The following is a 25,138-nucleotide window of genomic DNA, read 5'->3' on the forward strand; positions in this document are numbered from 1 at the left end:
AACGTCAGGTTGACGTCGAATACTCACATGCTGTTGTCGGATTTTTGACCAAACCTCAATGTCTGACCAACGTTATTTTACTAATGTCCATATAACGTTGAAGTCTAACATCATCAGACGTTGATATTTGGTTGGTTTTAGGTTGTGTTGGTAACTAACCAATAACCAACGTCTGTTCAACGTATTATCCCAACGTCAGGTTGACGTCAAACACTGACATGCTCTTGTCGGATTTTTGACCAAACCTCAATGTCTGCCCAACGTTATTATGACAACGTCTACACAACGTTGCAGTCGAACATCATCAGACGTTGATATTTGGTAGCTACAAAATAATGGATTGCATGGTGATAACAGAAAATATAATATATATAATTTCATGATGTAAGAAAGTGCATTTCTACATGTATACTGCCCAAAGAAATGAAGGGAACAAAATGTTCCCTTCATTTATTTGTGTAGGCCTATTGTATACTGTAGTACTGCTCAAAGAAAGGTCAAAGAATGAAGGGAACATTTTGTTCTCTTCATCATTTCTTTGAGCAGTGTAGGCTGGATGATGATAGGCTGGATTCAAATTAAGCTCCGCCTCCTGCCCAGGCCTGCCCAGGCAGGCAGGCAGGCAGGAAGCAGACAGTTAGTTGGCCACAGACAAGGAGAGGACACATACACATCATTTCAGCTCTCTTGGATATATTTGACATAATTGAAACATCATTTATTTCTGGTAAGTAGGCTAAACAAGTATTTTACTTGAGTTTCTGTTTGAATTGTGTTTTTGTCTTGTTTGACTACTCCTACTTTTGGACAATGTACAAATTGTACTTTCTAGGCCTATAATTCAACATTGCCTATGTGGTACACATGCAAGTGTATGCAATAGAGCATGTTTCACTCATGTGGGTACATTATACTTGTCTTTGTTATAGTTACTCCCCAATTTATTTTGTTTTTGAACAGGCATCTTTGAACTTAGCTTGTTCAATGCTAATCAGCTGAAGCTACTAAAATGCCTTGCTTTCATGCTGTTTCTGTGTCATGTGTTTCATTCCTTTCAGGTAGGTAACACTCACCTAAAACACAGTATAAGCCAGTGTTGAACAACACAAAATATGTTTGTTTGGTTGCTTATGAATGTCATGTAATGAGCAACTTGTCAGAATGCTAACATTAGAATAATGCTAACAGCCTCTGGTAACCCTCATTTTAATGTGTTTGGGAGCTTTTGATTCAAGCCTGTTGATGTTTGGTGTTATGGAATGTGCCTGGATCTAAAATGCTAATTTAAAGCATCAATTATTATTAATGCAATGGGTCTATTCTACACATTGTATTCAATGCTAATTATTTTATTTATTACAGTAGAACATGTGTGTTAAGTAATGGTCTATTTTACACCTCACATTTTACATTTATGTCTGCTGTAAATGTGATGACTGGTAATATTGTCATTCAGAGCTAAGCAGCTGAGGCTAGTAAAAGCTAAGAAAGCCCTCTCATGCTGTTTCTGTGTCCTGTGTTTTATTCCTTTTAAAATAAATCATATACAGTATGTGCAACACTTAAAACAGTATGCATAGCATTGCAAACTGTTTGGAAGCAAGATCATTGTCTGTAATTTACAAGCAGGTATTTATTTGTACAGGATGCATATGAAATCAAAACCATTAAAATGGCATGCCAGCATGCAACTGAAGTTCTTAAAGGACAACTTTGTTTTTTTACAACAAGGTTTCATATTTAAGATTATATTTAGAGAAAAGAAAAAGTGATTGATAAAATGTTTTCATTTGCTTCGTTCTATTGTTTTATCGCGTTTACCGTGCTAAAATGTGGGGCATGCGTACGCATGGGGGCATGCGTACAATTGGCTAAATATGTATTTTTAGACACAATAAGCCAGCAGTTTCTTTATTGCTACTTAGTGTTACTGTATTGCTACAGTAACACTTCTAGCCCCCATAAGTCACATCCAACCATGAAAGGTTGCGTCGTATCTTGGGAATGGGCTTATTCTGTGTAAAATTACATATTTAGCCACTTGTACGCATGCCCCCAACCACTGAAATAAGAATCTCTAAAATAATAGAAAGAAGTAAATGAAACAATTTGAACACAAACTAAAGTTGTCCTTTAATTATTTAGGCTCTGACAAGACATGGTGTTAATACTTTTATTGGCTGAACCTGTTCACTTATTGTTTTCTCTTAAATTACTGCATTAGACCAAAGAACAATTGCTTCCCTGGTGAAGGTGACGATAAGGCCGTCGATGTGATCGTGGTAAACTTAAGGTACTGTTAATTTGAGTTTGATTACCTATTCATTTCATTTGTTAACTTAAAATATCTGGAGTGATTTGTTTTGTCTCTTTGCGTACAAAATGGACTGTCTAATGCTACAGAAATATTTATCTATATTTATGATTTCTATAGAACCTGGCATATGAGAGGGAAGCCATGCGTTTCTTGCCCTGCATCAAGCTGTACATCCTCAGAGTATGTCCCCTGACTGCACTCACGCTGGAGATCCCTGCACAAGGCGAGCCATACTTCCTGAGCTGCACCAAAAATCGCCTGACCTGCACCATCAACTGATCGAGACCCCAACCCAGTCTTCGTGCATGTGAGTATTTTATTGTACAGGCCTATAGCTGACTGTGATCTGCCGTCTGCTGCATAATATTTAGTAGGATGAGTTGTTTAAATACTAAAACGTTTTCTCCTCCTAACACACCATCTTCACAAATCAAGTGATGATGATGATGATGGACCAGGGGATTGTCCAGGGATTGAACTACACTACATATAACATACATATAATATGAAGGTGATGCCCCTACCCTTGTACTGTTCATGCATGCTGTTATGCTCTCACACCTTGTGTCTAACCTCAGGTACTTGGAAATAGAGGATGAAAAACAGCATGCATATCCACAGCCATAGGATGCAGGCATTGACACTAAGGCTTGCCCACCTGCCCCCGGCAGGTAAATAAAACGTCAGGGCAGGTGAAGTTTGCTTTCAGGTTGCCCAACAGGGCAAGTGCTCATTTGAGAGGGGACACAAATGTCTATAAACACAACACAAGATATCTGTCTAAACACCTGAACATGGCCAGTGCACTGTGTCTTCTGGTCTGTGGAATGTAAAATAAGAGCACTATTTACCTACAATGTGCTGTTTTTACTGTTGCTACATTTAAAAATATAAAATAACAAGTGTGAAACCATAGACATATTCAATCATAGCTAAAGTATTTGGATTTGGAGGTATTGAGGTATGACATTTTATCGCACAGCCCCAGAAAGTAAAGAAATAAGTGTTAAATTGAGCGGTAATTAAAATCGTACCTATCATTTTATAATTTTTATCATTTTATAATAACCCTAATGATTTACTTTTCGGGCAAGTGGGCATTACCTTCGGGCAAGTAGAATATGACCTGTACTTGCCCGATGGGCAAGTGCCTCTGAGACCTTAGTGTCAACCCCTGGGATGGGTGCTGGACTAAAAAACACTATGCAATAAATAAGAAAAGGTCTGCACACCAAATTTGCTGCTCCCACAGTTCAAGTTTACTTAGTTTCTTATTTATTGTATAACCTATACTTTTTTGGAAGTACCTGAGGTTATACATTGTTTTATTTTTGGAAATAGAACAATGTAACTTGCAAAACAAATGTCCCCCTCTGTGTTACACATGTAAACCCTTGATGTGACAAAGTTGATTCTTATTCAATTCCTCTAACCTAGAGGAACTGCTACGGAATGGCATGACCCCCTTAAGTATTTCTTAAGTGTGTTGTCCAATGCTAACTCTGGTCTTAAATTGGCTGCAAAGAACCTTGTTGGACCTACAGTATTGAATTGAGCTATTTTGAAAGTGTTCAGGGTGAGTAAATAGGTGTAGCCTATTTTCTAGCCCATTGAATAAGTCCTTTAATTGTTAAATCCACCTCAGTGCCTGGAACTGGATTTTTGTGCCTCTGTGGCACATTTTTTCCTCTTTTTCCTCATTGTATTCCCTTTCATGAGCACGGGTGGTTTGAGGGATACCAGTAGCGCCCCTGCTATCTTATTTCTCTGTTCAGGGTGAGTGTCTTGGATTGCTGATCAACTAACAGAAATATAATTTCACAGAGTGCGGCTGCAACATTGACAAGCTCCCTGGCAAGCAAGACCAACACAAGAGGGAAGTTTGGCTTTCAGCAGCTGCACATTAATATTTCGTAATTGGTAAGTTTGCATTGACTCACTGTCTCCCTCTCAGACTCACTTAGATTAATAGATGATGTTTTCACTTTGACTTAACTTATTAACTACAGCCTGCACCTCATAGAAACATGTTATACCCATTTATTGTGAATAGCAGTTGATATTCATAGAAATATTGACTATGGTCTTGGTCATTTTAGGTAAATATACATATTGTTGCTTTTGATTGAATACTCGATTAGCGGTTGGCATAGGAAAGGTATTGGACACTTTCGTAAGGCATTCAAATTTTTTCTTGAAAACAAATTGAACCCTTTGAGCTAAATCTGTGTTGAACGTGATTTGTTTGCGCCGCCTCTGTTGTTTTGATTGTGGACCTTTGTGACAGGTACATGGGTATTAAAGGAGTAGTTCACCCCCAAAATGACTTTTTTTCTATTGATTACTCATGCCATGGAGAGTAGAGTTCAATAATATTTTTTTGGTTTTTGTCACATTCCTAAGACAAAAATTTGATTTGAGTAAATTTACCCCCATTGATTCTGGATGGTGACCGTTTCGAAACGGGTCACCATCCGAAATGAATGGGGGTACATTTATTGTTATCACATTTATGTCTTAGGAATGTGACAAAAAACTAAAGATATTATTGAACTCTACTCTCCATGGCATGAGTAATCAATAGGAAAAAAGTCATTTTGGGGGTGAACTACTCCTTTAATGGTGTACACTCTGGTGTATCTTGTAGACCAGCAGTTTGACAGGTATATGGGTATCTTAGTGGTGTAGTCTATCTTGTAAACCAGTAGTTTGACAGCTACATGGGTAGCAGAAGTTAATAGTGTTACTTGTTACCTGAGTTAAATCTCAAAAGCCTTTGCTTATAATCCATAATAGGATACAGCTCTATAGCTTCGTTACATTTTAGGATTGTAGATTTGGTGGCATGATCATATCCCTTGCCTCTCACAGTGACAGTAAAAAGCCATCAACAAGATGGAAACAAACAAGATGCTTATTGAAAACAAACCAGAATCAACAGTTACATTCTCTCATAATAGAATATGTCTGACGTCATGTCTGATCCCTATTTGTGCTAAAAACTCATGCCATATATGTATCTTTTTTATCTACTCATCTAAAGTAAATGTCAGTGGCAACTGCATTTATCTATTTTACATGTATTTTCTTTGTTTGTGTGTGTGTGTGTGTGTGTGTGTGTGTGTGTGTGTGTGTGTGTGTGTGTGTGTGTGTGTGTGTGTGTGTGTGTGTGTGTGTGTGTGTTTTTCCCCCCTTCTTTTAGTGGCTGTCATGAAGTCTGAGCCTACCGTCACAGATATGTCTGGCTGGTACAATTCTGCATAATGTGTATATGGGGGAGGGGGGCATAGTGCTGCAGATTAAACATTTGTATTTTATAGATGGGTTCATAGACTTGTTTGAAAGCACTTGTTTGTATGTTGTGTATATTTGATTCATGTTGATTTCTATTTTCAGAAGAATATGTGGTAAACACCAATTACATTTTTGGCAGTAAAAGAGCTATACTTATAATAGATTGTATACATGGGTTCATAGCCTTTTTTTGAGAACACTACGTTGTGCATGTTGGTTTATTCATGTTAATGTGTATTTTCAGAATACTTAGTAAAAATGTCACGCTGTAATTTGTCAGCTCTTTTTTCCCCTCTACACAAATTGTAATTGTTAGGACATGTCTTCTGAGAGCTACATTTTTCTTGATAGTAACATTTTACACACAGATGTTGAAATCAGTCAGACATATGTGGGGATCCATCTTTGCAGTGTGCACGCTTTGTTAGGCGCTCAAGCTGTATTTTAGGTGCGCCATCCAGATGGAGCTGCAGACACACCCATTAGGACTAAATGTGTGTATGTGGTGCGTCCATTACCTGACAATTAGTACTTATTATCTTGCAAATTTTTGTTGTACAGATCTGGATCCCTGCATAGGACAGATTAATCATTTCAGTTGGTGTGTACAATGGGGCCAGTCAATAAAAATGACCTGATCTGGATGTCCAACTATCTTAACTAATATGTTTTGGACGTCCTGAAATCACATCTTTAACATCTTTAGACAGTCAGAAGTCGTCCTGAAATTAAGTCTCTCATGTATAGAATTGGACTTTATATCCATACATTTAAAATACATTATTTTAGGACAAAAAAGTTAGCAGAAATCCATTGCAAGCATTTGTTTTGCATGGAAAACATTCCTTTGGCAAAAAATTCAGACCCAGAAAACGGTGAAAAGTGATGAATCATCACCTTTTTTTAACTTTTTTTTTATGACTCATCGCTTTTCACCATTTTCGGGGGTCGAAATGTAGCTTTTTGTGAATTGTGTTAACTATTATTTTCTCATGTTTGTCTAATGTTGGAAGTTGATGTGAGGTTAGCGTTAGTTTTCACGGCCATCTGATGTTTTGCATGTCCAATTTTGGTCATTGATGTCAACCTAATGTTGGGTTTTGACAGCAATGCACCTCTTGCTTAAATGTCTAACCAACATTGGAGGATGACGTCTTGCCAACGTTGGGTTATGTTCATTTAACCAAATTAGAACTTTTATCCAAATTTGGAGTTGAACCAGTAATCGTCTACATAACATCTGAGATTAACATCAAGCTGACGTTGGATTATGTCAGTCCAATTTTATTCAACTAAAATAACCTTTATCCAACGTTAGGAGACCAACCAAAATTCAATGTCAAGATAACATCAGATGCATACATCAAATCAATGTTTGCCTTATGACGTCAATCCGATTTACTTTTCAACAAAAATACATTGGGAGTCTAACTTTTAATCAATGTCTACATGACATCAGAGATTGACATCAAACCAATGTTGGGTCATGACTTCAATCAAACTTTGATGTTCAACCAAAATACAACTAGTATCCAAAGTTGGGAGTCTAACCTTTAATCAACGTCTACATAACAGAGATTGAAGTTAAATCAACATTAGTTTAAGATGTCAAACCAACATCAGGTTATGACGTCAATCAAACTTTCATTTTAACCAAAATACAACTGGTATCCAACGTTGGGAGTCTAACCTTTAATCAACGTCTACGTAACATCAGAGATTGACATTAAATCAACGTTAGTTTAAGATGTCAAACCAACATCAGGTTATGACATCAAACCAACGTTGGGTTATGATGTCAGACAAACTTTAATTTACAACGAATATACAACTGGTATCCAACGTTGGAGTCTAACCTTTATTCAACGTCTATGTAACATCAGAGATTAACATTAAATCAATGTGAGTTTAAGATGTCAAACCAACATCAGGTTATGACGTCTAACCAACGTTAGGTTATGACGTCAGACAAACTTTCATTTACAACAAATATACAACTGGTATCCAACGTTGGAGTCTAACCTTTATTCAACGTCTATGTAACATCAGAGATTGACATTAAATCAACGTTAGTTTAAGATGTCAAACCAACATCAGGTTATGACGTCTAACCAACGTTAGGTTAGGACGTCAGAAAAACTTTCATTTACAACCAAAACACAACTGGTATCCAACGTTGGGAGTCTAACCTTTATTCAACGTCTATGTAACATCAGAGATTAACGTTAAATCAATGTTAGTTTAAGATGTCAAACCAACATCAGGTTATGACGTCTAACCAACGTTAGGTTATGACGTCAGACAAACTTTCATTTACAACGAATATACAACTGGTATCCAACGTTGGAGTCTAACCTTTATTCAACGTCTATGTAACATCAGAGATTGACATTAAATCAACGTTAGTTTAAGATGTCAAACCAACATCAGGTTATGACGTCTAACCAACGTTAGGTTAGGACGTCAGAAAAACTTTCATTTACAACCAAAACACAACTGGTATCCAACGTTGGGAGTCTAACCTTTATTCAACGTCTATGTAACATCAGAGATTAACGTTAAATCAATGTTAGTTTAAGATGTCAAACCAACATCAGGTTACGACATCAAAGCAACATCAGGTTATGACGTCTAACCAACGTTAGGTTAGGACGTCAGAAAAACTTTCATTTACAACCAAAACACAACTGGTATCCAACGTTGGGAGTCTAACCTTTAATCAACGTCTATGTAACATCAGAGATTAACGTTAAATCAATGTTATTTTAAGATGTCAAACCAACATCAGGTTACGACATCAAAGCAACATCAGGTTATGACGTATAACCAACGTTAGATTACGACGTCAGACAAACTTTCATTTACAACGAAAATACAACTGGTATCCAACGTTGGGAGTCTAACCTTTAATCAACGTCTATGTAACATCAGAGATTAACGTTAAATCAATGTTAGTTTAAGATGTCAAACCAACATCAGGTTACGACGTCAAAGCAACATCAGGTTATGACGTCTAACCAACGTTAGGTTAGGACGTCAGAAAAACTTTCATTTACAACCAAAATCCAATGGTCATCCAACGTTGGAGTACAACATTGTCCCAACGTTGTACTGACATTGTGTGCCAGCTGGGGAGTTGTCTATTGCTTCTATGAAACGATAGTGCTTGCTTCTTGCCTTTTACAGCACTTAACTGCTACATATTGTAGCTTACAGAACATTTCCACTCTCTTTGTTCCTAAGATGGGACCAATTATATTACTTTGACCCTGAGGTTGACTGTTTACTACCTATAGCTGGCTTCTGCTCTCGTGACGTCGTGAGAAGTGAAAACCATGAAGAGTAAGATAACTTAATGCTGAATCATTGTCTCCACCAGCCTAAAGGCATGGGGAGACTATGTTTTCCCCTCCATCCATCCGTACGTCCGTCCACCAGGGGCATAGTTCCGCCGATTTAAAATGACTCCAATACGGAACTAAAACTTCCTATGATTGGCCGCTAGTTGCGCTGTTTCCCCCCCCGGCCGATCGCAAAAATAATTGTTCTCCATTGGACCCCATTCATTTTCCCCTTTCGTTTTCTAACCTTAATTAACACTTTCATACATACTTTATGGTTCCTATCGCTAGTTAAAAAAATGCCTTTCAATCACGATGATATGCGTTTTGTGAAAATAAGGTCCCATTTATTTTAAAATTGATGATAAAGTTGTGGGGGGGGGGGGGGGCTTGGCCAACTAATATATCTATGCAGCCAGCTGTGTTCTTCTTCGTGTGCTGTATTTCGGGAGGCTCCGACCACATTCTCCCATGTATCCCTGAGGTTGCACGTGACCGTCGGCAGCCAATAGCATCTCTGATGCCTTTACAATCTATGATGGCAACACCCATGCCAAGGACCCATATTGTGTCATTTGCGCTGCATAGAAACCAATGGCTATGCTTTGTCCATATCTTTTATACAGTCTATGCCGTCCACGTGTGCGCGTCCGTCCACCAGCTAATCTCCTGCGCCGTTGGCTTGGTTGCTGCCAAACTGTGCACGCACACTCCCTGGATGCCAATTCAGAACCTCTGCCCCACATTTTTCACATGGGCCTTTTATAGCGCCACCATGAGGCCAATTTTTTTCAAACTCATATTTTGACAGTACTCCTACAGATTTTGTCCAAAAATCAAGCAAATTGGTAGACAGTACCTCTACAGTTATGTGATCAACACGGATCTGTCCGATTTTCTATATTCTATCCTGATTGGCTGAGATTGGCTTCCAAAGTTTGTAGGATTGGTCCGTTTTGAACAAAATGCCTCAAATCACAAACGCAGCGTGGAATTATCGTGAAATTGTGCATGCACATTCCCACTAGGCTGAGGAAGAAATGCCACGTCAAAATTTTGAAATCATGGTGGTGCTATAACAGGCAGATTTGTGTTTTTACCTATAACTCCACAGATCAGTGTCAGATTTTGTACATGCATTCCCTATAGTGGCCAAGGAAAAAACCTTTTCACTGCATTTTTCACCTCAGCCTTTTATAGCGCCACCAGGGGGCGGACTTATGTAAAACACATTTTTGGATATGACTCCTTCAGATTTCATCCAAAAAATCACACAAATCAATACAATTATCTCTACAGTCATGTGACCAAGACGGATCTGTCCAATATTTCATATTCCATCCTGATTGGCTAAGATTGGCCTCCAAACTTTTCAGGATTGGTCCGTTTTGAACAACATGCCTCAAATCATTAACGCAGCTTGCACTTACCGCAAAACTTTGCACGCACATTCACACTATAGGTCAAGGAACAAATGCCACCCTTTCACATTGGCCTGTTATAGCGCCACCATCAGGTTGACTTTTGCAAAACATTTTTTTTTTAACAAAATCATGCATGCAGAGTCTGTGAAGCGGCCGTGAAGAAGACCATTTTCACATTGGCCTGTTATAACACCACCAGGAGGCCAGAATAACCTCCCTGACCTGGTGGAGACCTGTGCTCAGAAGAGCACTGCTTGCTAGTTTTAAAATATTTTGTTTTTAAATTCTAGCACAGTCTCTAATGGATACACTCACTGTTTTAAGGCTGGACTGTTTGAATCGCTCAACTAAATATATGTCCTGAAAATAATGAGCATCGGTCCAGAGTTTATATGTACCGGTATAGTATGCAACAACACATAATGATGATGCGTTGGGTTGGCTCTGTTTGTTTCCAAGCATCACTCGGCTTTGTCACGCCCTGACTTTGTCCCTCCTTCTCATTGAGCTTACTTACTGTAAGTCTGTCAGTTATTCTAACAACAGGAAGAAGCAGGACTGTCCCAATTTCACCTTCTTCAGAAGGTGAGTGAGTGAGTGAGTGTGTGTGTGTGTGTGTGTGTGTGTGTGTGTGTGTGTGTGTGTGTGTGTGTGTGTGTGTGTGTGTGTGTGTGTGTGTGTGCGTGCGTGCGTGCGTGCGTGCGTGCGTGCGTGCGTGCGTGCGTGCGTGCGTGCGTGCGTGCGTGCGTGCGTGTGCGTGTGTGTGTAATAAGTATGTTTCAGTCTAATTGTTTTGTATTAAAAGTGTGCATGAAGGCTGAGAAAAGGGACGATAAGTCAAGGAAAATACAAAAGTATGGGAAAATAGCTTATACTGTAAGTATCTAAGAATTGTTTAAATAATTCACTCAAATGTTTTAATACATTTCCTAATAGAGCAGTAAATATTATACAGTATTCCAGTTTTCAATAACTTAACTGAAACGTTTTACACATGCAGTTTTTTTTGCCGTACTCTCATATATATGAACCACTGAATAATAATCAAATATAATGTGAACAAATATCCTTTAACATTGTAGGATTGGGATGTGCGGGTGTGTATGTGCGTTATGTACGGTATGTGAAGACTTGATGTATGCACCCACAAGTGAATATGTGACTATCAGTGGATATAATGAATGTAAAGGTTTTGGAAAGCTCTCTCGGTTTTATTTACTTAAAGGAAAATGAGCAGGCGTGTAGATTATTTCACATAGACTTGTTATAGCGCCACCAGGAGGCCACTTGACTTTGTTCAAATTAGCCTCATGCTGTAGCTATAACAGGTTGATTCGTGTTTTTACCTATAACTGCAGTGATCAGTATTTCAAAACTCTCTAGAGGCCAAGAAAAAATAGGACCACCAGGAGGTCGACTTACTGTATGTAAAACACATTGTTTTGCTTTTATTAGACTTTATCAAAATGTCAGGCAAATTGGTACACATGATCTTTTTGGTCATGTTATGAAGACAGTTCTGTCCTGTTGGAGACCTGTGCTCGGAAGATCACATTTTTTAGTTTGTGTTCCCATTTGCCATCAACACATGGGTGGATAGACCTACTATCTGGCAAGCCACACACACACATCACACATGCAGTACAGTTCTGTGTTTCATTTCCTCGTACCAACAAACCAGACAGACCTGCTTGCATTTTTTTCTTGACTTGATTTAAAAATACAGTAGTCAGGCAACAATCAGCCACTACATCCTCAAGCTAACATAGCATAACCAAACAGTGCTCAAGTAGCATTGTGAACATTCCAAGGTCACACACATAAAAAATGCTCTGTGACCCACAAATGGGTCCCGACCCATTGTTTGGGAAACAGTGGTCTAGATTAGAAGACCTGGCCTGATGAAGTGAACAGAGGTGGCGTAAATGTTACCGTAGCCTGCGAGGTGAGTTCTGGCAGATACACTTAGATTAGAAGTTCACACTGTGCTGCCCTATGTGGGTGTGTTCAGTATTGAGCAAGACCCACACGTCATTCTCTGACGCAGCAATCAGCTGACCAATTAGGTGGGTATTTAAGGTCACCTGAGCCTGTGCTCATCCTGCGTTCCTCTGAGCATGCCTCTGGTTGTGAGGCTTTGTTTGCTCCCACCGCCACCCCAGCACCACCAGTGGGCTCTGCTATTAATTATGTTCCCAATGGGGGGGTTGTTATTATATATATATATATATATATATATATATATATATATATATATATATATATAGATCTCCCTGCAGGGAGAAAAAGAGTAGCAGAGCCTGAACGCCAAGGTTAAATATTACACTTGCATTCTCATGTTACAATAATAAAATATATTGGTTCATTAATTCTGTATTGGTTCATTCTATATTGGTTAATTCTAATCGTGAGTTATCTGACAGAACTCTCTAATAAATGGCTCTGTACCTTGACAAAGTTACCAAGCCATTATTATTACTGATTTCATCCAGGCAGAAAAAAGGCACGCTCCAACTGATGGTTCTCATGGTTTTTATTTTCACACTTGTGAAAACTGAAATGTAAATAACAAAAACTCAACACCATGAACTATAAAACATTTCATCAATGTCCTGGGTGGCAGGCTGGCAGCCACCTTTGCTGCCATCCCCTTCAAGTCCAGATTTGTTCAACAACGAAACAGTGAAAAGAAATAAAGATGCAATGAAAAAATAAGTTGTACAATAAAAGATAAACAACTATAGAAGCAGTGCTCTTCCGAGCACAGGTCTCCACCATGTCAGGTATTTGATTGTGGCCTGGTGGTGGAGCTATAATAGGACAATGTGAAAAGGGTGCCATGTCTTTTTCTGCCTTTCACGGTGATTGGATGCTGCATACATGATTTGAGGAATTTTGTTCCAAAAATGAGTTTTGCCAAAGCTGACCAGCCTGACCTGCTGGTGGCGCTATAACAGGCCAATGTGAAAGGGTGGCATTTGTTCCTTGATCTGGTCTGAATTGGCATCCAGGGAGTGTGTGTGCACAGTTTGGCCAAGACCGGGCCAACGGCGCAGAAGATTAACTGGTAACAGACGGGCGGACGGGCGGACGGACGGACGGACGGACGGACGGACGGACAGGGGCGAAAACAAAGTCTCCCCTTGCCTTTCCGCTGTTGGAGACAATAAAAGGTGTCATACCGTGTGACTGTGGCCTTCTGCCCTGAATTTCAGGAGTAGTTAGGTTATTTTATTGCAGCATGAGAGCTCCTCTCTCAGCTCTGTACCTGTATCTGTCTCTGAGTGAAAGGGTGCATTCAGAAATGTGCACCGGGTGTGCTCAGTTTAGTGAGTGCAGTGGGCGTTACGTTGTAGAAAACACTCAGTGTGGGTGTGGCTTATTTACGAACAACCAGTTAAGAGGGAGCACCGAATAAACGATCAACAACATGGCACACCAGTGCGTTGAGTGCGCATTTCCGAACGCACTTTGTTATGTGTGCTCGAGCCTCGAGCCCCACAGGTGAGTTTAATGCTACTGTGATTCACGTGATATATGTCCCGAGGCCCCTGCAATATAAATGACACAACCAGTAGCAAAGTCAAAATCAATAAATAGAATATACAAGACATGCACCAACCAAATCTTCAACAAAACCAGAAAGAATAAAATGACACAAAATACCCACTCTGGGACATCTAGAATGACCATTGGAAGGGATTGGCATTTGGACTGTACTCTCTCCACTTTAATTACCTTCTCTCTGTCCTCCATCCTCAGACTGACCTGCAACAGTAAGGTTGATATGTCGGCACCTCCCCCCTACCCTGGACCCCCTCTGAACCTCGGTGAAGCTGTCTATTCACCCCAGCCGATGTCCCCAACAGGTGACAGACCAGAGAATTTTCCATTATTTTTCATTCTCTCTTTTTTTCTCCCTTTTCTTTCTCTTTTCTTTTATGCCTATACAATCGGCCGGAGGCATTATGTTTTGGGGTTGTCCGTCCGTCCCAATGCAGTGAACCCAGGCCAATATCTCAGGAACTCCTTCTGGGAATTTCATGAGGCACAAACGTCCACTTGGACTCAAGGATGAACTAAATAGAAGAAGCATGCGGCCAAAGGTCAAAGATCAGTGTCACTGTCTGACCTCACAAAACACATTCATTAAAGCCACTGCATATACTCTGGAGTGGACAGTATGTCAACTGCAATTGGTTGGCGGAGGCGCTCTGGTTTATCTACACTGTAGATAAACAGTGAAAGCTGAAAGCCACACAAATAGTACAGATTCTATAGTATGTACTATTTATTTGTGGGGTTTTCTCCTTAAAAACAAAACGCACATTGCATTTAAACCTACCTTATTCATTAAAGAAATACTGGTGAGCTATGTAAAACATCACATACCTTATCTTCTTGTCTTTGTATAAGGGTAATAATAATAATAAGGGTAATAATAATAATAACAATAGTTTTTAGTGTCTACGGCAGGCAGTTTCAATGTAAATGACCATTACCGTTGAGCCGGTGAACAGTCATTGTTCATGTCTCATAGTGACCATGGTGCGTGATCACTCGCTGGCTGCCTTTCGTGTATAATTCTGTGCCGAATATGTTATATCAATGGGGGGCAGCAGAGAGCCATAATCTAGCCTACTACTGCCTGGTTGGTTCCCAAAGTGTGGTTTGGGGACCCCGGGGTTTCCAGCGGATCCATGGCTGGTTCCCAAAGTGTGGTTTGGGGACCCCCAGGGTTTCCATGGCTGGTTCGCAACAGCCTAGTACATTCATGGCTGGTTCCCAAAGTGTGGTTCGGGGACCTCTGGGGGTCCATGGGGGGTTTCCAAAGGGCTCCATAGCTGGTTCCCAAAGTGTGGTTCGGGGACCTCTGGGGGTCCAGACGGGGTTTCAAAGGGGGTCCATGGCTGGTTCCCAAAGCGTGGTTCTGGGACCTTTGACAGGACAAAGCCTATTAAAAGAATGTCTGCTATGTACATTTTTGTATTGCGCATATTTAACCCGGTTAACCGGGTTTTTGTGTTTTTATGGTAGTTTTAAAGTGAAAAAAGTGAGTGGATCACTTTACCCCGTTGATTTCTCTGGTCTGTCTCAGTTTACCCCGGTCCTGGGGTAAACTGAGACACAAGACCACTTTTTTTAAAACAATCATATTTTCTCTGCCTTTTGTCTTGAATATGTTCTGATATCTTCCATTGTTAGGAAACATCCCAAATTACTGGGAAATGTGTACATTTTTACTGATATATCTTTTAGTTCGCCTAGAGGGGAGCAAATGTAAAAAGTGTCTCAGTTTACCCCGCTCTCCCCTACATCCTCTAGGGAAAGTGGTGAGCTTATGATAAACATTGGAAAGAAATCAGTCAGCAGTATTTCAACATTTTGCACTGAAAACCTTTTGGATGAATCACATCGCAGCACATTTTTCAAATGTATTTAAAGGTATTTGCTCTTGTTTGTATATTACAGTGTTTCTGTGTACCAAGTTCGCTCAGTGCAAACAGTGCAGGAATACACACAAAGTTGTAGTCTCTCTCTCTTCCCCCCCCCCCCCCCCCCCTCTCTCTCTCTCTCTCTCTCTCTCTGTTGTGTTGATGAACATACACAGCTTAATGTCTGGGGTTACACAAGTCACCCATCCAGGGGATGGCAATAATATTAATCACCAAAATCAACAAACACATGTACAAATCCCGGGTGATGCTGATGTTTTGACGCTGATGGCATGAGTAATCAATAGGAAAAAAAATATTTCTGGGTTGAACTACTCCTTTAAACTATCCAAATAAAATCCTGGCATGGCCTGCCTGACACTCAGCCTGAATTGACATTTTGTTTCACTCCATTATTGTCCTGAACATAATTTTTTAATGGGCGTGGCTAGCGATTCAGGAGCTGGAGCCAGGCTAGGCAGGGCCTTGATATCACTCATCATGTACATAATCCCTGTTGTCTCTCAAGTGTGTTGCAGTGTTCCAAACTGCATACCACTGATACCAGAATAGTTTTTTTTTTATTCTTGACGTTTCCGTGAGAAGCATCTGTCATCTCGTCTAATAAATCAAATCATCTAATAAATAAGTATAGTTAAAAAAAAAAAAATCATGTGAAGCTTGTGGTGCGTGTGTGTGTGTGTGTGTGTGTGTGTGTGTGTGTGTGTGTGTGTGTGCGCGTGCGTGCGTGCGTGCGCGCGCGTGCGTGTGTGTCTTTTTTCTCAACATTCTCATCAAAAGAGAATAGCTGTTCACCTGAATGGAATCCACAGATTTCCAAGCAGACTTGCCAAACATAAAACTAGTTTAGCTGGTATGGAACTTTCTTGTCATTAAAAAGCCAGCGGTTTCTAATATGATGTAATAGTATTATACAGTGCTACCATTATGGAATGTATAATATTCACCCGCTCAACATTGCAGCTTAGTGGCCCTTTTGGGATGGAAGCACCGTCCGTCTGTACCGATTCAAATAGTGAAATCCAAAACACAGAATAGACTTGGACCATGATGCCACATTTAATGCCACCTGCCAGTATACAGTGGATTACCTCCCAGTCTCCATATGCAGGTGTTCTTCAGAATAGCCAACCAGGAATATTGATGAGTTTATATAGTGTATAATATGGATCCGTATAGATCTACTGTATATAATGACACCATTATTGATGGTTGTGGGATCTTTTTTTTTTTTTTCGTGCACTTAAATCTGGACCTGGAAAGTGTGTGTGTGTGTGGGGAGAGCCCGGGAGACGGTAGGTGATCAGATATTCTCTGTTGATGAGAAAGTCCAAGGTATGAAACATGTAACTGACAAAAGACACACCCTACAAGCTAAACTTAATTTGATTTATTAGACACAATAATTACATGTTAAATGCTTCTCACAGAAGCCAGGTCAGCCAGAATGGGATTATGTTAGAGCTGTGTTATGGAAATTAGTTTATGTGTAGGAGTTCATGGTTCTGCCTCATTCTGCCCAGTAGGTGGTCTGTTCATGCCTTTGAACTACTTACTAATAATAATAAGAAGAAGAAGACGAAGAAAATAAGATTAGATAGAGAGTAGATAGTAGATTAGTGTGGCCTCCTTGTGGCTCTATAATAGGCCAATCGGTAAAGGATGCTATGTCTTCTTTGGCCTTTCAAGGCAATCGAATGCTTCATGCATGATTTGAGACGTTGAGGCGTTACCTTCTGACTTACCCTCTGACAAGATGTGACGGTTTTCATAGTTAACTGCGACCTACGGTCGCAATAATATGTCTTTGGACCCTGATGAAGGCCTCAGGCCGAAACACGTTGATCACCTGCGTTTTTTCTTTTTTTTTTTTTTTACCTTGCAATGAATCAAAATACAAGTTCTACTTTAAACTTAACAGAGCTGCCTTGGATCCTTTCTAAGTTCACTGCCTTATTTTTTCACTTTTTTGATTAGAACCTTTCTGCTGTAACTAAACCCTCTTCGAAGAACACCTGTTATCAGTTTGCCATACAGTACCTCATGGATCCACGCAGCGCTTCTTCATCTTTTATCTTCTTCATTTTTGAGCGGTGGTCACAACGCTCCTATACGTGGCCGTGTGTGTGGGTCTGTCTGTCTGTTTGTCTGTTTGTCTGTCTGTCTGTCTGTCTGTCTGTCTGTCTGTCTGTCTCCGGGTCTGTAGCCTGCAGTAACCTTTTCTGACCACACATGTTAAGGGAGGGGCGCTGTTGTTCAGGATAGGCCAGGCATAGGCCAGGCACACTCACACACAAACACACACACACACACACACAGGGGGCACACACACACACACACACACACACACACACACACAGGGGGCACACACACACACACACACACACACACACACACACACACACACACACACACACACACACACACACACACACACACACCACCGCTCAGTTCACACGAGTGTGATTTTTTATTATATAATATATCTTTGTTTTCTCCTCAGTTCAACACCCTGGACCTTATGCGGTAACACAATATCCTGCACAACCTGGTGAGCAAAAACAAGATGGTGACATGCACTGCACTTTCTCCCTATCTCTCCTCTGAATTTATTTTTGTGTTTTATTTTCTCTGCCTATAAAAAGGTTCTTCATCTTTTATCTTCTTCATCTTTTTATTATATAATATATCTTTGTTTTCTCCTCAGTTCAACACCCTGGACCTTATGTGGTAACACAATATCCTGCACAACCTGGTGAGCAAAAACAAGATGGTGACATGCACTGCACTTTCTCCCTATCTTTCCTCTGAATTTATTTTTTTGTTTTATTTTCTCTGCCTATAAAAAGGTTGTGACTTATTGTACGTTCTGGTTCATGCATGATTTGAGGCATTTTGTTCCAAAAATGTGTTTCGCAAAAGTCGACCTGCTGGTGGCGCTATAACAGGCAAATGTGAAAAGGGTAGCATTTCTTCCTTTTCCGAGTGGGAATGTACGTGCAAAATCTCTTGGAAATCGCAAGCTGGTTCATGATTTGAGGCCTTTTATTCAAAATGGACCAATCCTGCAAACTTTGGAAGTCAATGTTATTCAAGTAGGAAGAAGAAAAGCCTGGGTCAGCCCCCCTGTAACTGTGGTTCACGACATTTTAATTGAATATGAAATATATGTAGCCGTTCAGATATCTTACATCAGTATTGTTCATGTAAACTGGTTTGTTTTTAGGCTTATCCATTATAATGATCAAAATCGCTCACGGATCACTTCCTCATTTACTCATGGGAGCGGCCAGGAGCAGAAGTTAGAAGAGAGAGAACAAATAGCGAGGGGGGGAGGTGAACAAATGCTATTAGTCTACCGATTTGCATGATTTTTGGACAAAATCTGTAATACTGTCAAAAAATATTGACAAAAAACACTGGTTCAACAGTGCCAGAGATTAGCTGGAAACAGAAAGACGGATGGACGGACTGACGGACAGACAGACGGATAGACAAAGGGCAAAACATAGTCTCTGCCATGCCTTTCAGCCTGGTGGAGACAATAATAATAATATATCTTTGGACCCTGATGAAGGCCGAAACGTGACCTGCGTTTGGGTACAAGCGGCCGAAATGAGTTTTCTCAGAAGGGTGGCTGGTATCTCCCTTAGAGATAGGGTGAGAAGTTCAATCACCCGAGAGAGACTTGGAGTAGAACCGCTGCTCCTTCACTTGGAAAGGAGTTAGCTTAGGTGGTTCGGGCATCTAGTACGGATGCCCCCCGAGCGCCTTCCTAGGAAGGTCCTCGATGCACGTCCCACTGGGAGGAGACCCTGTGGCAGACCAAAGACCAGATGGAAGGATTATATCTCCAAACTGGCCTGGGAACGCCTCGGTATACTCCCTGAGGGAGTGGAGGAAGTTGCGCAGGATAAGGAAATCTGGAAGTCTCAGTTGGAACTGTTACCCCCGCGACCCGATTCCGGATAAGCGGTTGAAGATGGATGGATGGATGAATTAAAATAAAAGACGTTCTACTTTAAATTGGATCGTTTCTAAGTTCACCACCTTATTTATCACAGTTTCTGCTGTAAGTAACTAAACCCTCTCCAAAGAGCACCTTATCAGTTTGCCATACAGTACCTCATGGACCCATGCAGCGCTTCTTCATCTTTTATCTTCTTCATCTTTTCATTATAAAATATATCTTTGTTTTCTCCACAGTTCAACAGCCTGGACCTTATGTGGTAACACAATATCCTGCACAACCTGGTGAGCAAAAACAAGATGGTGACATGCACTGCACTTTCTCCCATTCAATCCGTAAGATTGCCGAGCGGCCAAGGCAACAAATCAGTGGAGACCAGTCCAGCGCGACCTTCCATTGACCATTATGACATCTTTATTTATTAAAAAAAAAAAGAAAAAGAAAAAAGAATTACAACTATTTGACAGTCCTCTCTGCATCCTGTCATCTCATCTCAAATACAACGACTGACTCCTTTTTATATGGTGGGTCCCTATTACCTGACTGGCCCATACCATTTCCCCAGGTACCTCCAATATATTTATTGCGACCGAAGGTTGCATTATACCCTGAAAAACCTCGTCGCTTGTCTGTCTGTCTGTCTGACTGTCTGTCTGTACAGGAAGTGATGTCAGTGTGATGTCATGTGTTTGCCAGACCCATGAAATGGGTAGGCCTACATAAGCAAATGTCGGTCTGTCTGTCTGTCCTGGTTTTCTATATAAAGGGTATATATGATGATGACATGATGATGACATGCGTATAAAAGGCATGATGTCATAAATGATGATGACAGACAGGGGGTCTGGCACAACCAGGTTGACCTGGTCTAGTTTTTCAGTACAATAGGTACTGAAGTACTTTTATGCCCATATATGAGTCATTCTGTACCACATCACTGTGACTCAATGTCACTCTGTGCCACATCACTGCTCTGAAGTTGATTGCATGGCAAAGCGAAAGTTGATCACAGTGATGTGGTACAGAATGACTCATATATGGGCATAAAAGGGATGTCACGTGACATTGTACAGAAAATGGAGGCCGAAAATGAGAATGTTAGGGTACCCCCTTATGCCCATATATGGAGATCCACAGGCATCAAACCAAGGCCCTACGTTTTATGCCCATATATGGAGATCCCTATATTGTCAATATTAAGAACATTATTAAGGATATTATGTTATCAATATTAACACTTTCCAAGCCACGGGGAGCCCCTTAATATTAAAACCGTACTATATCGGACTTCCTAGGGGGGGGGGGGGGGGGGTCTCAGCCGCTCGTCTTTTCCCGTACTTTCCCGTATTTACCGAAATAAATGATTTTCATCCGAAAATCGGCGATCGTCTAACCTTCCCTAGTCACCACTCGTGCATCGATAGCTCATGGCTGGTCTGACATGAAGCAGAAGTGATGTCATGGCCCTTTCCTTCTCCAAGGCACCTTCCCCCATTCGGTTACTGTCTGTACACGAGTGCTTCTACTGCAGCCGTGCTGGGGGCTATGCTAGCGAAACTTTTCAGTTCTACTCTTGAGTCACACGTGGATTATTTGAGGGGACATTTACGTGAACGGATCGTTCACGTTTTCTTGCTGTTTTCACTAGTTAATAAGTGAGTTCATTCAGGTAACCTATGGCTTTAGTTGGGTGGCACCACCAATTAGGAGCTCAGGGTGAAGTGGTATTTAAGTCAGTCTATATTGAGACAAAGGAGAGGGAGGTCTGTCTGCCTGGTACTGCAGTCTGCTGAGGCTGATCATCTGGGGACTATTATGCGTTTATGCATGTATGTTTTTTTTTTCTTTTTTTTTGTAATTCTTTTTTGAAAAATTCTTTTTGTGAAATCATTTTTTGAACATGCCGTGCAAGAACTAAATGAATCTTCTTTGCCAATTTTTGTTTTGACTGTTCTGTCCACCCAGCCCTCATCGAACACTGCACTTTCTCCCCATCTCTCCTCTGAATTTATTTTTGTGTTTTATTTTCTCTGCCTATAAAAAGGTTATTGTACGTTCTGGTTCATGCATGATTTGAGGCATTTTGTTCCAAAAATGTGTTTTGCAAAAGTCGACCTGCTGGTGGCGCTATAACAGGCAAATGTGAAAAGGGTAGCATTTCTTCCTTTTCCAAGTGGGAATGTACAAGCAAAATCTCTTGGAAATCGCAAGCTGGTTCATGATTTGAGGCCTTTTATTCAAAACGGACCAATCCTGCAAACTTTGGAAGTCAATGTTATCCAAGTAGGAAGAAGAAAAGCCTGGGTCAGCCCCCCTGTAACTGTGGTTCACGACATTTTAATTGTATATGAAATATATGTAGCCGTTCAGATATCTTACATCAGTATTGTTCATGTAAACTGGTTTGTTTTTAGGCTTATCCATTATAATGATCAAAATCGCTCACGGATCACTTCCTCATTTACTCATGGGAGCGGCCAGGAGCAGAAGTTAGAAGAGAGAGAACAAATAGCGAGGGGGGGAGGTGAACAAATGCTATTAGTCTACCGATTTGCATGATTTTTGGACAAAATCTGTAATACTGTCAAAAAATATTGACAAAAAACACTGGTTCAACAGTGCCAGAGATTAGCTGGAAACAGAAAGACGGATGGACGGACTGACGGACAGACAGACGGATAGACAAAGGGCAAAACATAGTCTCTGCCATGCCTTTCAGCCTGGTGGAGACAATAATAATAATATATCTTTGGACCCTGATGAAGGCCGAAACGTGACCTGCGTTTGGGTACAAGCGGCCGAAATGAGTTTTCTCAGAAGGGTGGCTGGTATCTCCCTTAGAGATAGGGTGAGAAGTTCAATCACCCGAGAGAGACTTGGAGTAGAACCGCTGCTCCTTCACTTGGAAAGGAGTTAGCTTAGGTGGTTCGGGCATCTAGTACGGATGCCCCCCGAGCGCCTTCCTAGGAAGGTCCTCGATGCACGTCCCACTGGGAGGAGACCCTGTGGCAGACCAAAGACCAGATGGAAGGATTATATCTCCAAACTGGCCTGGGAACGCCTCGGTATACTCCCTGAGGGAGTGGAGGAAGTTGCGCAGGATAAGGAAATCTGGAAGTCTCAGTTGGAACTGTTACCCCCGCGACCCGATTCCGGATAAGCGGTTGAAGATGGATGGATGGATGAATTAAAATAAAAGACGTTCTACTTTAAATTGGATCGTTTCTAAGTTCACCACCTTATTTATCACAGTTTCTGCTGTAAGTAACTAAACCCTCTCCAAAGAGCACCTTATCAGTTTGCCATACAGTACCTCATGGACCCATGCAGCGCTTCTTCATCTTTTATCTTCTTCATCTTTTCATTATAAAATATATCTTTGTTTTCTCCACAGTTCAACAGCCTGGACCTTATGTGGTAACACAATATCCTGCACAACCTGGTGAGCAAAAACAAGATGGTGACATGCACTGCACTTTCTCCCATTCAATCCGTAAGATTGCCGAGCGGCCAAGGCAACAAATCAGTGGAGACCAGTCCAGCGCGACCTTCCATTGACCATTATGACATCTTTATTTATTAAAAAAAAAAAGAAAAAGAAAAAAGAATTACAACTATTTGACAGTCCTCTCTGCATCCTGTCATCTCATCTCAAATACAACGACTGACTCCTTTTTATATGGTGGGTCCCTATTACCTGACTGGCCCATACCATTTCCCCAGGTACCTCCAATATATTTATTGCGACCGAAGGTTGCATTATACCCTGAAAAACCTCGTCGCTTGTCTGTCTGTCTGACTGTCTGTCTGTACAGGAAGTGATGTCAGTGTGATGTCATGTGTTTGCCAGACCCATGAAATGGGTAGGCCTACATAAGCAAATGTCGGTCTGTCTGTCTGTCCTGGTTTTCTATATAAAGGGTATATATGATGATGACATGATGATGACATGCGTATAAAAGGCATGATGTCATAAATGATGATGACAGACAGGGGGTCTGGCACAACCAGGTTGACCTGGTCTAGTTTTTCAGTACAATAGGTACTGAAGTACTTTTATGCCCATATATGAGTCATTCTGTACCACATCACTGTGACTCAATGTCACTCTGTGCCACATCACTGCTCTGAAGTTGATTGCATGGCAAAGCGAAAGTTGATCACAGTGATGTGGTACAGAATGACTCATATATGGGCATAAAAGGGATGTCACGTGACATTGTACAGAAAATGGAGGCCGAAAATGAGAATGTTAGGGTACCCCCTTATGCCCATATATGGAGATCCACAGGCATCAAACCAAGGCCCTACGTTTTATGCCCATATATGGAGATCCCTATATTGTCAATATTAAGAACATTATTAAGGATATTATGTTATCAATATTAACACTTTCCAAGCCACGGGGAGCCCCTTAATATTAAAACCGTACTATATCGGACTTCCTAGGGGGGGGGGGGGGGGGGGGGTCTCAGCCGCTCGTCTTTTCCCGTACTTTCCCGTATTTACCGAAATAAATGATTTTCATCCGAAAATCGGCGATCGTCTAACCTTCCCTAGTCACCACTCGTGCATCGATAGCTCATGGCTGGTCTGACATGAAGCAGAAGTGATGTCATGGCCCTTTCCTTCTCCAAGGCACCTTCCCCCATTCGGTTACTGTCTGTACACGAGTGCTTCTACTGCAGCCGTGCTGGGGGCTATGCTAGCGAAACTTTTCAGTTCTACTCTTGAGTCACACGTGGATTATTTGAGGGGACATTTACGTGAACGGATCGCGCACGCAAAACGCACAGGGACATGATGCGTCAGCCGAATCTCCCACTCTAAGCCAATGCAGATTGAGTTTTTCACTGGGAACTGGGGTGAGTATACAACGGGGGATCGCGGTATGGTAATGGGGGATGAAGACCACGTGATATAGCGCTGGATGTCTGGTAAAATGAATGCGGTTCAGATCATAATATAATAATAGAAATTTCACGGCTAATCTACCAACAACCATTCTATTTCGGACGGCAAAGAGTTAAGGACATATATGGGAATGCTCATATTTGGTAATGTCCATATATGGGCATGTTTTGACATAACATAACTATCATGAAGGCTGAAGGGGTCTATCATGAAGGGGTCTATGTATATGGATACATATTATTATTAATAAAGGATAAAATAAAATAAAAAGTCCATCTATGGTCATTTCCTGAAAAGGAAAACAACCTTTTATGCCCATACATGGAGATTTCTGATGTCATAAATCCCAGGCCAAAAATGAGAATGTTAGGGTACCCCCTTATGCCCATATATGGAGATCCACATGCATCAAACCAATGCCC

The 25,138-nt window shown here is 40.9% G+C and overlaps 1 protein-coding gene across 1 annotated transcript in view; it reads left to right on the top strand.

The window, feature by feature from the left end:
- Positions 1-2,596, top strand: part of LOC308282373 (somatostatin-like receptor.1) — a gene marked incomplete at both ends in the record, with an annotated part of 59,364 nt that extends 56,768 nt beyond the window's left edge. Inside the window, one exon of the mRNA XM_080722719.1 lies at positions 2,435-2,596. Within this exon, the coding sequence (XP_080578845.1) occupies positions 2,435-2,596 (162 nt within the window). The remainder of the gene's footprint in view (positions 1-2,434) is intronic.
- Positions 2,597-25,138: the final 22,542 nt, after the last annotated feature.

This window comes from Nannobrachium achirus (assembly GCF_963921795.1).
Source record: "Nannobrachium achirus genome assembly, chromosome: 3".
NCBI lineage: Eukaryota > Metazoa > Chordata > Actinopteri > Myctophiformes > Myctophidae > Nannobrachium > Nannobrachium achirus.